The sequence below is a fragment of the Passer domesticus genome, chromosome 1, assembly GCF_036417665.1.
Source record: "Passer domesticus isolate bPasDom1 chromosome 1, bPasDom1.hap1, whole genome shotgun sequence".
Lineage (NCBI taxonomy): Eukaryota > Metazoa > Chordata > Aves > Passeriformes > Passeridae > Passer > Passer domesticus.
This window is the reverse complement of record NC_087474.1, coordinates 88,819,519-88,835,375: the sequence shown is the minus strand read 5'-3', so window position 1 is coordinate 88,835,375 and position 15,857 is coordinate 88,819,519. Positions and strand designations below refer to the sequence as shown.

The 15,857-nt window shown below is 36.9% G+C and overlaps 1 protein-coding gene across 6 annotated transcripts in view; it reads right to left on the bottom strand.

The window, feature by feature from the left end:
• CTNND2 (catenin delta 2) overlaps nucleotides 1-15,857 on the bottom strand; it is a 638,555-nt gene that overhangs the window by 385,477 nt on the left and 237,221 nt on the right. For 5 of the 6 annotated variants that reach the window (XM_064428418.1, XM_064428428.1, XM_064428464.1 and 2 more), the window contains one exon: nucleotides 6,788-6,900. In XM_064428418.1, coding sequence (XP_064284488.1) covers nucleotides 6,788-6,900 — 113 coding nt within the window. Of the gene's footprint in view, nucleotides 1-6,787; nucleotides 6,901-9,092; nucleotides 9,182-15,857 lie in introns of those variants that run through there. The other variant, XM_064428445.1, reaches the window with a different exon arrangement.

The window sequence follows — 15,857 nt, the reverse complement described above, 5'->3', positions numbered from 1 at the left end:
ATAATTTATTTCCTAGAGTGCCATTTTCTTAAAATCTTCTTCTATTGGTGAATTCAAACTAATTTGTTGACAAAGTCTAATAGTATACAGAGTTCACCACATTTCAGGTCTCTAGGTCTCACAATCAAACGATCAAAAGATACCAAGTACAAAGTGATACTGAAGTATTGAAAATATTATCCTCAGTATTTCCCCGGGTTCTAAAACCTTTTCTCTGACTCAAACTCTCTTACATGTGGTGGTACACACAACACCAGGAACATCAACTATTGATGTCAAACAGGAAATTATGTATACTGTAACAGTTACAACATGCAGAATCTGCCCATTCTACTTCTGGACAACTTACTGTATTCCACAAAATTTCCAAGATTTCAGAATCAGAGAAACATAGAATATGCTGAGTTGGAAGCAACTCACAAGGATCATCAAGTCTCTCGTTTCCTGGTCCAGAGCAGGACACCCCAAGAGTCACACTATGTGCCTGAGACCACCCCTCCAGGTGAAAAAACTTTTCCTGATATCCAACTTAAACATCCCCTGGCTCAGCTTCCTGTTGTTTTGAGTCCTATCACTGCTCACAAGAGCGAAGAGATCAGCACCTGCTCCTCCACCTTCCCGTCATGAGAAATGCCTAAATGTTGTGACTGTGGGCATGGAAATCAGTAGCCCAATTTTTAGAAGTGCTCCCACCTATTTTCAGAAGGATTCCAGCTATTACCTGGCTGGGCACACATTAGCACAGTGACTATCAGCCATCAGCTAGCAATCCTGGCAAGCCAACAAAGTCACAAACATTTTTTGTGGTAGCTCAGTCGATTATCGGAAAAGATGAATGGTTGGGGAGGAATCCCTCAATGACTTAGTTAAGCCATAGGCTGAAAACTGACATGGGGAAAAAAACCCCAAACAAAATCAGAACAACAAAACAAATCAAACCAACCTTTTAAAAAGTGGTGAGCATTAAACCCACATTGTTCCTTCTTAATTATGGTCTGACACAGACTGCTTCAGTTTCTTTTCTTCTGAGATGATACAAATGAACTCCTTACGGATTCTGAATGCAACAAAAATACCATCTTTTCAACTTTTTAAAAGAAAATCTCTGTGTTTTGTTGTTTTGCTTTGGTTTTTTTTGGCAGTGGTGATGTTTCTTAAAGGTTTTTTTTTTTTGGATTCATGCCTTCCAGAGATAGCAAAGAACACAAATAATGCAAACACTTCAATGAAAGAAAACCTTCTGGTACACCAAACTCTTTCACATTTTCCCATTGTTTTGTTCCAACTGAATGCTTCCTTCCAGCTAATTTCATCTTCATTCTGGCTTAACAGCATTATAACCAAAACTAGGTTTCCTAGCAAAGAATGGTAGGATGTTATTAATCTCTTCTACCTTGAAACCCACAAAATATTTTTACTAGGATGTTCTGCTTTATCACAAGCCCACACATGATAAGCTTTGCACAAGATCTAGAAATATATCTGATAGTACTCTGCTTAACATTGACAAAACTCTCAGGAGCAGAGCAATCTGTATCTTTTTGAAAGGTTCTGACCTGACCTGGTCACTTATAGCAACATAAAATCATTGTGAAATAAAGGCAGAGAAGACACAACAGAAAACCCCCTACAAAATGTTATCTTATCACAGCTAATTAATTCTGACTTGTAGAATTTGTGATGAATATTTTTATAATCTTACATTTTCAAAAACCTAAATGCTTCTTTGCCATTTTAAATTTTATTTCAAATAAACTTTTTTATTAATTCAGTTGACAAAAGTTCATCCAAGTATGAATTGTTAAGCTTTACACAATTCACAATGATGAACAACAGTGTGTGAAGAAACTTAAAGCTTATTCAGCTTCTGAGCTACTAAGCAAACACACATTGCAGAATGAGATTAATTTTGAGCTACAGCATTTGCTGACAAAAGTTTAGTAAAGTCTTCTCCTCCCACTGGTGAAATGCCATCTCTTTAAAGAACATCACTTTTAAAAATCCTTTTAAAAATAGCCATGCTATTGGCTTGTTTTTAAAAAAATAAGTACAATCATTATAATTGGCATTTTCATAGGTAATGATAAAGTACTGATCCTTTCTCATTCTGCTCTGCAATAATTGTTGACTTCTTTTTTTCTTTTTAAAAGTTAGCTTTCTAATTTACATTTAATTAAAAAGATTTTTTAATTTTTGTTTTCAAGTTAGAAGTTTCCCAGTAGCATTTGGAGGTATTACCGTAAGGAAACCAATGTGAAAAAATTTAACACATTTTAACTGATAAATCCTGAGTTGACAAAGAACCACAATGCAGGCTAAACTATTTTCTAATATGTATTGAAATGTATATTCAATATGTATGACGGTGTATAAATTTTACTTGAAAGCTGCAGTTGGTTTTTTTACACAGGATTGTTGATCAAACTCTATGCATTAAAAAAACCCTGTTCTGTTCTCACAATATGACAAACATATTCTTGTCTTTTGGCTCATATTTGGCTTCAGAATCCATACTAACCATGTATTTTTCAACTTTGTTTTAGTACCTATATTCTAATTTTAACACTACATTCACAGGCAAAAGCAAACACATTCACCACTTCAGGCAAGAGAGGGATTTTTTCTGAAATACTTGAATAGAATCATAGAATATCCTGAGTCAAAAGGGACCCACAAAGATCATCAACACTTGGCACTGTACAGGACAGTCCCAAGAATCCAACCATGTGCCTGCTTTATCTAAATCCTTCTTTCATCCTGGCAGCCTTGATGCTATGCCCACTTCCCCGGGGAGCCTTTAACTTTATGGGAAAAAATAAAAAAAAAAAAGAATACTAATACAATTCTATTCCCAGGATTTATGAAGAAATAGTAATAAAAAACACAGAAAAATGTATGTGGGAACAGAATGTCCTTATTATTTCTACAGATGGAAACTCTAGAATCTATCAATGTAACCTGTGACAATGTTTAACCAAATTCATTCTGAAAAACACCTAAAACACCTTACACCTAATTAAAACACTCTGTGTTACAATTTCCATCTGTCACCTATCATTCCACCCCAATGCACGTCTGAGAACACGTGCCCTGTCTTCTGTACGTTTTTCCTTTACCTAGTTGCAATCAGAAGCTGCCCCTCCTGACCCTCTCTTGTTGTAGTTAAAACCCCTTGTTTCCTCAGCCTCTTGTCACACCCCAGGTGCTCTCTAGCCACCAGCCTTCCTGGCAGCCCTGCACAGAACCTGCTCCAGCATGCTCCTGTCTTTCCTATAGTGGGATGCCCAAAACTGGATAGGGCCCTCAAGGTGTATCCCCAAGAGCTTCAAACAGAAGGGATGAATCACTTGTCCTGATCTGCTGGCTACACTTTCGTTGCTGCAGCCCAAGGTGCAGCTGGCCTTTGCTGCAAGGACACACTGCTGGCTCAGAGAATCACTGAGTAAGTATCACAGTAATTCAGAAAATCACTTAGGTTGGAAAAGACCTCCAAGGTCCTGAAGGTCTTTTCCTGCAAGGCTGTTTTCTATCCCTGCCTGTGTTTTAACAAGGGGGTACTCCATCCCAGATGCATTTGCAAATTATTTATGAATTTCAACTTGATAAGGTTCCATTCAGCCCTTTTCTCTAGTCTGTGCTGGTCTAGGTTACAGCAGCCTCACCTCTTATGAGGTTACTGCATTTGACAATCCTTAAAATTAAAATCTACAAAGACTACTATATATCCTTTCACAATAAGTAGCCTAAATTAGATCAAACAATGACATCTGTACAGGAAAACTGTAATTGAAGTTTTATTTATTTGACCAACACAGCAGCAGCTGTCTATCTATGTCACAAGGCATCCCAGATATTTCTTCAATGTTCTTGAAATGAAGGATCTTATAGGTTTATCAATTAGCCTTGCTGTACTTCTATTTTCAGTGAATTTGCAAAAATTGTATCTACTTAAGGAAAACAATTTTCCTGGTAATAAAGTGCGAACAGTATATGCATTTCTGAGAGATATAACTTGACTGAAAAAAAACCACATTTACAAAGCAGGTGTGTTTTCCACGTTATTCAGTTTATTAGACTGTATTTTTGCTACTTGTAAGATACAGAAACTTCAGCATATTGCCTCAGGCACTCAGGCACAAATGCCAGTCTATCCAAGAGACTTTCAATACCAAATGTCACATCACTTCTACCAATTTCAGTAGCAGGTAGAAATTCAGTTGAGAAAAAGTCTGTTGCCTGACCAATTTGCAAACACTGTGTTCAAAGAAGAAAAGTAGGCTAGGCTTGAGGTACGCTTCTCAATTTGAATACTAAGGCTTTTTCAAAAAAACCCCAAAACAACAAAAAACCAAAGAAACTGCTCAAAACCAGTGACAAAGTCTATGAAACAGAAATTTAAAGGTTTAAGGATTTGCTAACAGTACATTTATTTAGTATGTGCTTAAAATTATCAGAGGCTGAAGAACTCTGACACCCCCCCACACCAAAGGAAGTGACAGACTGATAGATCTGGCCCAGAAGGAATAAGCACTTCAGCCAGAGGAATGGAGCAGCATAGAACATGACTTGCCTCCTTATGGAATGTATAATGAAATTTTAATACTCAGCAGGCTGAGTAACGAACAGTTCAAAGTTTGCCAACAGGGAAACTGGGGAAAGGAAGAGTTCACGAGTTTTGTCCTAACTCATGGTCTAAGCATTTTCTTCAGTTTTATCAGAAGCGACTTATTCTGCCTTTGGTTCACATCCAAGTACCTGTTCCTGAAAATAATGTACGCAAGGCCTTTTTGGCAAAATTCCTATTGAATACAGTCCCCAATACCCAAAAAATAACTACAGATCAAGTATATATAATTGCAGATCAAGAATACAATGCTAAAGAAACTTTCTCAAATCTGGATGACCACTGAAAAGTCAGCACAGCAGTCAGAAAGATACTTGACTTCATTTTGCATTTGTGTTATTTCTAAGTCTCTCTAATGAGGATTTAGAATTTTTTTGGACAGAAGATTACTCATTTAATTCATATGGGATAACAACAACCCAACAAAAACAATATTAGATTATTATTTATTTCCTCTTTGTGTCACTTGCTAAATCTAAGGACAGTTATCTAACAGTAAGCTTTCAATGTTATCTTCTGCAAAACAGTATTTCAGCTATTTCTTGAAATGCTTTTAGCTTAAATGCTAGAAATTGCATATGTAAAATATTACAAGGGCAAATTACAGAAAATTTGTACAAAATTGCAAATTGTAATGCAATTGCAAAAATTTGCATAAAATCTGTTCTGTTATTTGATTCCATTATTCTTCTGTTACTCACAGATTAGCAGTCCAATTATTAAACTTCTTGAATAACTGGAGTCTCAGAACTCATTCCAAGTCACCTGACCTTGATATCACTGATAACTCAATAGTATAAACTTATCAATAAGAAAAAAGTTCACCAAGGAAACATTACCTGCACAACTACAAATTTCCCACCCTTCATACCACTGACTGGAATAATCCTAAAATAACAGCATTATTTAAAAATACCTGAGTATTACTCAAACATATTTCAGATAATGTTCTTGAAATGCAGTCATACTATATGTAAAATTTAAAGTGCTAGAGAAGTACACTTGACATGCCAATATAGGCTGTGCTTCAATACTTATAAGTAACTTTCTCTAATGTTAACAAGTCTAGATGGTGACTTTATACAAAGTAAGAGTTTATCTTAAGGAGTTAATTCTCACCTGATTTATTAAGAATGCTTACATTTAAGTCAACTTCATGTACAGCTTCTGTCGAATTAGTGAAAGATTTTTCTGACTACTGCCATTTTTAATTGAACTTGAATTCCATATTTTTGTTACATCTTTGGCGTTCTACTGAATAATTATTTCTTACTTATGGAAAAATCATTCACTTGATTGAAGGGTAGTTTGAATTGTATAAACTAAGGAAGTGATTGATGCTTTTTGTATTTTTGCCACTATGATCACATAAAACTTTGCACTAAGCTTGGCATGCTATACTTAATATTATCTATTCATATTTCCACTGATAAAAAAGAACACATGCCTATACAACTTATTTTTTTCTCAATTCTTGAAACTCAAGTACCATCATCTTCCATTTATTAGGTTCACTGAGAAAACAAAGATACACACTTACCAAGCAGCTAAAAAATGCAGAGTCTTCACTTCCACTAAATTAACCAAGAGATCAGTTTTCTTTTGTTACAATTTCTTAAATAGACTTGTTATCCTCTAAAAAACGTACCAGAAAAATTTCTTAAAGTAAACCAATGTTTACACAAAGAAAGGGACTTATATCTCCTCATGAAGATATACCTGACATTTGAAGGCAGGTCAGCAGCTTTACATAATTAATTCTAAACATTTTAGTACCTTGAATGATAAAATTATGGTTAAACAGGTTCACAAAACTTATCAACACATCTCTACAATTAGGAAGCTAAAAATCTTCAGCTGGAAATTACAGCTGTATTGGTGGTGGAAACAAGTTGCTGATAATCCATTCAAGCTCCAGCAAATCAATGAATTCCAAATGTGACTACTATTTTGTTACTGAACAAAGAAGATACAAAATTGCAAGACATTTTCTTTTTAGAAAGCAGGTCATAATGCAAATTTTCAAACTCTACTAAAATCTCACTCTCCCTAGTGTATATTATTTTTACCAAAAAAAAAAAAAAATCAAACTTGTTCTTGGTGATAATTCATAACAGCAACAAAATTTAGTAATTATAAAGATCTCAACAATTTGTACATTACCTAATGCTGCTCATGCTTCCAGTTTCTGATCCAAGCTTACATCTCTCCAGCTGGCTCGCCACAATCTGACGTTCAGCCTCAAGTTCTCGAGTCAGTCTCTCAAACTGCAGTTCCTGAAAAAAGTAAGTTAAACAATTTGCTTTGACTTCTCTTGAGATTAAGAAGGGATTTCAGCACATAAAAATGAAATTTATGCAAGAATTATTAGCTTAATATCTATAACAAAGTTTTCTTTTTTTATTTTTTTAAGTTAAAGTTAAGTTTTAATATTCAAAGTTCACACCTACTTGTTCTTTCCTTTATTATAATGATGTATGTCACAGAATAAGACTGCATATCAGGAAAGGAAATTCTAAATATATTAAATAATTTAGCCTAGAGAGTTCATGGAGCTCTCTCAGTAACATAGAGGTCTTAGCAAACTGACCTAAGTGTGATCACAAATAAGTACAATTTGTGTTACTGAAAAAAAAGATGCTAAATTCTGTGGATAAACTAATTTAAATTCCTGCACTTAAAAAGATAACTATCACAGTATACACTAGTGAAATAAACTAGAAGGTATGTTGATACAGGCTAGGCACAGCTTAATTTCTGCAGCTAATGATGTGCAGAAGAGAACCTCAAGTAGTTTTGGAAAAAAGTTGTGCTTAAATTCCTACCACTAATTTAATTTACTTTCTTTTATTCTATCAAGGAAACCAAACTAGTCCTACCAGATAAGATTTATCCACAGAGCTTATAAAGTCTTTTTTTAAGTTGGTTTTTTTTAATTTAAAAAAAAAAAAGGAAAACCAATATCATTAAAATCCCCACCATTTCTCAAAGGGCTACATTCCTCACATATTGTAGCACTAGTTTTATGAAACAAAAAAATTAAATACCTTTAGGGAGTTATGGTTATTGTAAAGGTGTTGAGTGTTGCTGCCCTTTCATTTTGCTCAGTAACTGCATCATTTTCACAGGTAAACAAAAACATCTCTCCTGCCCCTTTTATTAAGGTTTGTTGAAGGCTCAAGGAGAAATATCTTGAATCCATTTCTTAAATAATTCCCTTATCCACACAAATGAACCCATTATCTCTTTCTCCCACTTTTTTTTTCCTAAACCAGCCTCCCTGTAATGCAGAGGTATGGGAGGGAGTCCCTTGAATAACTCCCCAGCAAAGTCCTGCTGGGCAGAACAGCACTGGAGCTTACTGGAGTCATGACTTATACCCACCAACTGACATTGAAGGACTTAGTTTTTGAAAGGAAGAAATGGTGGAAGTAGAGTAGGATTTTTAAGTGTTTATTCTAAATCCCACCTAAAACCTCTGATCAAGTAATCAAGGGTAAATAAAGGCATTAAATTTTTCAAGTCTCTGAAATGAGGGAAATGATAACTGAAATGTAAGAAGGAACTGGCTGGTCATCATTCTGCTTAATCTAGCTGGATCATTCCCCTTTGTTTCTCTTGCTATTTTCATGAAATAATTTCTGCCCTGCACTATGAGTAAAGGGAGACATCTACATAAGTTATATTCAGCATGAAATAGCCAGTGAATACTTAAATGGCCACTGACTATGTGAAAAAGCCTGCTTAACTGTGAATTTATTATTCCAAACAAATCTATACAGAGTACAAGAATACCACTGAAAGTCAGATTGGTGTAAAGACCAAAACACCACTGTTCATTAAATGTCAACACTGCTGTAGTAATCAAGAGTTAATAATATTCTCTGTACATTTTTGTAGTGTGCAGAAACAACTTTTTCACTGTTGTCTGAAAATACGATTAACAAAAATCGCCTGACAATAATCATCTATTTCATATATGCCTTCTTCACAGAGAGCATTTCTCTCACCTAAAAGAATCAATTGCCTGAAAAGCTGAAGAGACAGTTTATCGGCTTTCCAAGAGTTATTATTCAAATCCGGGTCTTGTTTGCATAAAATAAAACCCTTAATGCAGAAAGGATTGTAATAGAAATATTACTAAATTGTTGATGAATGAAAAATCAAAGTAGTACAGTAATTGCCATGCCAGTGTGCTTAAATCAAAGTGTGCAAGCCTGGAGAAATTTTGATAGTACAAAATAACCAAGAAAATCTAACTGAGCATTATGTTTACTTTCCAAATACAAGCAGAACTTTAATACCTATTCTGTGCCACTGCATTTTTTAAGACAGTTGATTCTATCACAACGATACAAATTTATGCGTTGAGGATAGATTTTCACCCAGTCAGTTCAGCGCTCACCATCCCAGGTGAGGCAGGTCAGAAGTGCTCTTTGCCATGGCTCAGCACGGGCACTTGCCTTACCTGCCCAGTGAGAAGGTGCAGATGTCCCCTCAATGCTGCTAAGAGAATATTAAGCACCAAGAACTCAGGAACAAATGCTCCAACAACTCTTTATGTTGTCCACTTGCCTTCTCCTAGACAAAAAAGCACAGCTCCTTGAGTTCTTTAAGTCTAGCAGGGCTGCAAACAATGGCTCTCTAGCTTCTCCTTTTGTCCATGCTATCCCAAGCCAAATAAATATGGAAATGCCTCAATCCTATTTTACTGAAATACGTCAAAAGTAAATATTATTTTGCTGGGTTTTTTTTTTTCTTTCTTCACCTGTCTGGATTGTATGTCTTCCCATATTTTTTCTATACTTTCTATTTCTTCAGTTAATCACATTGGTTGACAACTTTTCCAGAAACTTCTGCATTTCCACAACAAATACCTTTTTGCTATGATTATTTTTTCCCCTGAACATTTTTTTCTCATTATTCTAATCTCCAAAATATACTTTTCTACTCTTCACTCTGTCATTTATTTTTCTTTCCTACTTACTGCTTTGTGCTCTCTTTTGCCTTCCATCTTTCTTTCATTTCCTAGTGCATTTCATGATTCATCCTCCACTAAGTCTCTTTCAGTCCTATTACACAAAGTGCTACTCCAACAAATGCCCTAAACTGATTGATTTAAGGAGTTTCTGTCATTCTCTCACCCTGGTTCCTTGAGGAAACTCTTCTGTTCTTAAGATGTTCAAATTGATGTTTTCTGGTTTCACTGCCCACATTATTTAAGTCCCGCCCTGCAGAGATGACTAGAAAAGGGCAGTTGTATCTACGTTACTCCTCAACCAGGAAGCAGAGATCTACTTGATCACTTAGGCAAGAAATAACCTTGGGTTTCTAATACATGAAAACGGCTAGAAAAGATGAACAGGAAGGAACTTCTTCACTACTACCTTTTTAATTGCTACTATTTCTTACTTAATTATCTTCTGTCCAGTGCTACCAGAAGTCAGAAATGAAAGAAAGGAAACAAAAGGTGGGGAGGTGGGATATGTGCAGAGCTAAACAATTATAACTTCAAGAATTATCCTCTACATTAAATTTAATAAGCAGTTTCCTTTGGTATTTCCTCATGCCCATGAAAAAGATGCAGGTCCACAGGGTTGCCTTTGGACTGAAAAAAGGGAAGAAGAATTCAAGTAAGATTTGTGAATCTGTTTTCCCTCCATACCAAGAAAACCTGGCAAGAAACAAATTAATAAGCTTCTTTCTCTTTGTCTGGGAAGCAGTGAGAGTGACTAATATTTGAATAAATCCATATGTTTAGATTTCAAGCAGCTGTCATAGTGCAAGAAGACAGAAACCAGAAATAGCGTTTGCTTACATTTTACAAAAATAATCACTGAACCTGACTCCATCATTTGTATTATTTGTTGTGTTTACAATCATTCTCACCAGTTCATGCCACGTTTTGTTATCTTCACAACTTTCTATTATTTATCTGAATCAAGCTAATCAGAACATCAAAATTAAAAACAAATTCCTACTCACTGATTATGCAAATCTGTTGTCAAGACAATTCAAGAATGAAGAACAGCAGAAACTACAATGCAACATCAAAATTAATTTACATAATAACATGTCAAGAGCAGCCTCAAGGACTGTGCTGCAAAGGACAATAATGCCAAAGCAAGTGCCCACACAAAGGCACTACAAAGTGCAGTGACCAGCATGGCAGTCCTTAGCACTTGGCTCCAGGAGGGGGTGTGGGAGTGGGAAGCCACCAGAGATCAGAGATAATGATGACAGTAATCCAAAGAAATCACTCAAGAGCACAACTTGAAAAGGGAGGAACTTCATGATAACCTTATCAAATTGTTTTGAAGTGATACAAAGTATTTATCTGCTAGGGCCTGAAGTAATTTATGTTTTAAAAAAGGTACTTGTCCACAACCATGGTGGGGTTCATTTTGTAAAGCTATTTCATTATTCCAGAGATGGCAATTCAATGTATATTCATTATCAGCATGAGTTTTGTATTTTATCTATCCTCTGCAGCCACCAAAGTTTCAAGCACAATATAAGACTTGAGTCAGGTCACAACATTTCACAATGGTCCAGACACCAAATAAGCAAGATGGAAATCTTCACAGCCTTTGGACAAGTTAGGAACTCCTGAGCTCAGGGCACACCAAACCAGAGGGTATTTCATTATTTTTTCTGCTTTACAGCTGATGGGCCATCTACTGTATTGACCCATTTGAATGTTGAGAAGGGTAAAATAGGGCAAAAGAAATTTGGCTGGTATTTGGAGTTGATCTCATTTTACTTTGTCCTTTACAATCTTAAAGTAATCCTTCAATCCTTTCACAAGAAGATGTGTGTCAATGCTAAGCAAAAGACATAGCAAAATCAGTAGTGACAGTAAAAATCAATTTAAAAAAAAACTTGAAAAAAAATCTAAATTTAGGCACAAGAGACTTGCAAAATTATTGGGTTCCTAAGAATCTTTAGGTCGTGACATTAAAAAAGGAGAAGTGTCTAGCTTTTGATTGCAAATACATTATACAAAACCTGATTGGGGCACTGGTGATCATTTGAATCTTGAATTTTCAAATACAAACAAATAACAGCACTGATAATCCAGGTTGGGAATCCCTGGTGAGATGAATACAGTAAACCAGATTACAGCTACACAAATAAATAAATTGTCTCTGGGATTGAAGTCTTTCAGAGGAATATGTTAGAAACCACAAAACTTCAAAAAGTACACAGGTTGTAGAAGTGTACAGCATTGGCTCTACCTTTTTGTAACCTATTAAACAAGAAAAAACTTACCTCAATCAACATCACAAGTATGTGTTTATTTCTAGGCACATCCCACAACATCATGCACAATTCCATATACATCTGTACACTCCACTGCACACCACTACTTAAGAGTCATGTTGGCAACAAACTATTTTTAACCTACAGTACCAAACACACATGAGTAGCAAAAACTGGAGCACTTACTTCCTAAGGAAAACGGCAAAACCTAGGAAAGTCTAACTTGGCAGAAATATAGAGACAGATATCATCAGACATAAACCAGACCTGACAACCCATCCTGTAAATAGAAGGAAAACAGAATATCTTCATGCTTTGAAAACAGGAAAAAAACACCACTAGCAATGCCCCTAAACATCTGACAATAAATGTTGTTCTAAAAGCTTCAAAACTGGGCTTTAGAATGTACCAATCAATACCTTTCACATTCTCTACACTCTCCATTGTAGGACTGTGTTTTCATTTGTTCTGTTCTTATCCTTTTTCACTAGATTGTTTCATGCTTCCATTATACTGAATAACATAATTTACATATGAGGGGTGAGGGAGAAAGCTCACAGAAAGGTAATTACGTAAGCAGAGAGGTGGCAGATTCAGAAACTCAGTGGTGGGTATGTATGTTTTTGCAGAATCTTAATGGAGAGATGACTGCACCTATAAGCAAGTCCAAGTTTCCACGTAACCAACCTGAAGGAAGCAATTCATACACCGGAGGGCAGAACTACCATTCAGAGGAATTTTGACAAGCTGGAAGAATAGGCCAGCAAGAGTGTCATGAAGCTCATAAAAGAAAATCAGCCCTGCACAGAGGATGGAATGCCATGTAACAGTAGAGCATCTCCCCAGGAAGGACCTGGGGGTGTGGTGGACACAAAGTTATGACTTAACCATGCATTCCTGTGGTGACAATGACCAACCACTCATTTCACTGCACTAACAAGACAGCCACTAGCAGAACTAGGAAACAATTGAAACAACTATTCCCTTTTATTTGCTACTCCTTATGCTGCATTGCAAGTACAGTGGTTGGCTTTGGGCCACCAGGACAAGACATGATGAGATTTTGAAGAAAAATCATGAGAGGGCCACAAAAATAGCCAGAAGATTAAAGCACACATTATACAAGCAGAAGGTGGAGGAATTTGGTTTGTTTAGCATGGAGAAGAGACCATCTAGGGAGGATGTCTTTTATAGAATCTCCAAGGCTGGAAAAGACCTCTAAGAATAAAAGTCCAACCTTTGACCAAATACTGCCATGTCAACTAGACCACAGAACTAAGTGACACATCCAGTCATTTCTTGAACACTTCCAGGGATGACTCTGTTCCAATTTTTAACAACCGTGCCAGTGAAAAAATTCTTTCTGATGCCCAACCTAAACCTGCCCTGGCACAGTTTGAGACTGTTGTACCCTTGTCCTCCCACTGGCTGCCTGGAAGAGACTAATCCTCACCTTGCAATACCCTCCCGTCAGGCAACTGTAGAGAGCAACAAGGTCACCCCTGTGTCTCCTTTTCTCCAGGCTAAATAATCCCAGCCACTCCTCATATAACTGACCCTCCAGACCCTTCACCAGTTCTGCTGCCCTCCTTGGACACACTACAGCCCCTCAATGTCATTCTTGCAGGGAGTGACCCAGAACTGAACCCAGGATTTGAGGTGTGGCCTCACCAGTGGCGAGTACAGGGGGACAATCACTGCCCTGCTCCTGCTGGCCACAACTATTGCTGGTCCAGACCAGGATGCCATTGGCCTTCTTGACCACCTGGACACATGCTGGCTTGTGTTCAGCTGCTGTCAATCAACACCCCCAGGTCCTTTTCTGCTGGGCAGCTTTCCAGACGCTCTGCCCCCAGCCTGTAGCTTGGTTGTCGCAGACTTCCACTTTAAGGCAGTTATAGTGAACACATCACCAGGCTCTTGCCAGACATATGCAGCAAGCAGACACAGGCAACAGCGACAAGCTGCAATGAAGTAAATTCAAACTGAACAAGAGGTAAAGAATAAACACAAACAAAAACAGTAATTTAAAAAAAGACTCCAAAACCAAACAATACATCAAAGGTAGCGAAACACTGGAACAGGTTATACACGTAGAATCTCCATTCTTTGAGATTTCAAAAGTCATCTTCACATCTGATCTAACCCTGAAGCCAGACTTGCTTGGAGCAGACCTCCAGAGTCTCTTTTAACCTATTTCCTCCATGATCCTAAAACTGATGAGCTCTGAATATTTTTTTCGAGTCTTTATACAAACGTTATTGATTAGATCAGAGGCTACTAAACTCTCTGATCATGATGATTACATGAAGACATATTTCACTTGATGTAAATGCTTGTATTTTATCAGCCTGAATTTCTCTGGCTAATTCCTTCACCTGATTTGACTGTTTTAGCAATCCAATGCTTCTTTACAAGAGACTAGCATGGCATCTAGGCTATTATGCATATAGATCATTTATGGTATAAAGAACTAGTTTGGCTGATTACAGTGTTTAAAAATAAACTATTCCTGCATTTTCATGTAAGATTACTTCAAAGAAGTCCCTTTTATATCTTTAACAACTTTTATAGAAATAAGGCCCTATTTTATTTTCTGTGCTTAGGATCCTGATACAAATATGATAACAATTGCATTCCACAGGATTGTTTTAGCTCTCTAGGCATACTGCCCTGTTCCTCTGTGAACTGCAGGCAAGCCTTGCTCTCTGAAGGCACATTGCCCAACCGCCTGGACTTCTGTTCCTAGGGAAATTGCATTATTTCTTTTCCAACAGAATCACCAAAGTTTTTTAAATTTCAAATTGTCTTTTTTTATCCCATTTTTTCTTCTCTTTTTTAGGTTCAGCTTCAGTCTTTAAGCTCTTTTCTTCTTCTCATTAGTTTTTACATCCCTTGCCAACACTCCCAATGGTTCATCACCCACCACGACTGCTGCGCTATTCCACTTCCTCCCATGCAAACTGTCCATAAAGCAATAAACTGTAAGTAAAAACTTTATAGGGTGTTAGGATAGGATTAGGACTACTATGAGCTTTCCAATGTAAGTGCTGTGCTTCTCCACCCTCTGCAGCAGCAATTTAAGGAGAACGTAAGATTAAACTGACTTTCTACCTTACTTTGACCTGCTTTAGGGCTTACTGTTATTATTTGCAAAGCTCAGTATGAGAGCAAAACAAATTGTCAAAGTGGTAGGCCTTCTCCAAGGAGAGCAAGAGAAGTAGAGCTGGAGTTTAGTAACAGACTCTGACTCTTCAGTCTTACACTGGCCTGAGCTTGTAATTCTCATTTACTTCTCAGCTCTCCAAGCATATGTCTAAGTGGAAAAGGGCAATTCCATTTATAGTAGCAGCTCTTGAAGCCTGACTTTACATTTTCAGCAAATTTAATATACCAGACAAAACTGTGGACTGATGGTTTTTTACCTCAATTTTCCAGTACATATCTACAGAACAATTTTCTTGAAGATGGAAGATGCTTTATTATACATACATTTGTATAATTCAAAGACATGTGAAAAGCAAAGGAAGTTGAACAACATGGTCACAACATGTGAAATTTCTAAAAATGTCCTAGTCATTGAAGCACTAAGTCTTTTTGGTTCTGACAACATCCTCAGGTTCTAGTTTCCCTTTCTTATCTGATTACATCTGTGCTCTGTTGGGCAATGTGCCAAGATGCCAGCAATAGCTGCAGAGCTGTCAGAGCACACACCAACACGTGCACACCAGTGACACACACAACTTCTTGACCAGTCTGTCTACATGCTTAGAGATCTGAAGCCCTCTCCAGCATTTTATTCATGGAGATCTCCAGTTCCCTATCTATATGCCTCTAAACTAGTTCTCCCTCCCAGAGAATACACATCATCCTAGGCAGTGGGAACAGATGGAGAACCAGCACGATAAATCATTAGCTTTACACTTGTCCAAAATGGTCTAAATGAGCAGCCAACTATTCCTTTTCTCTT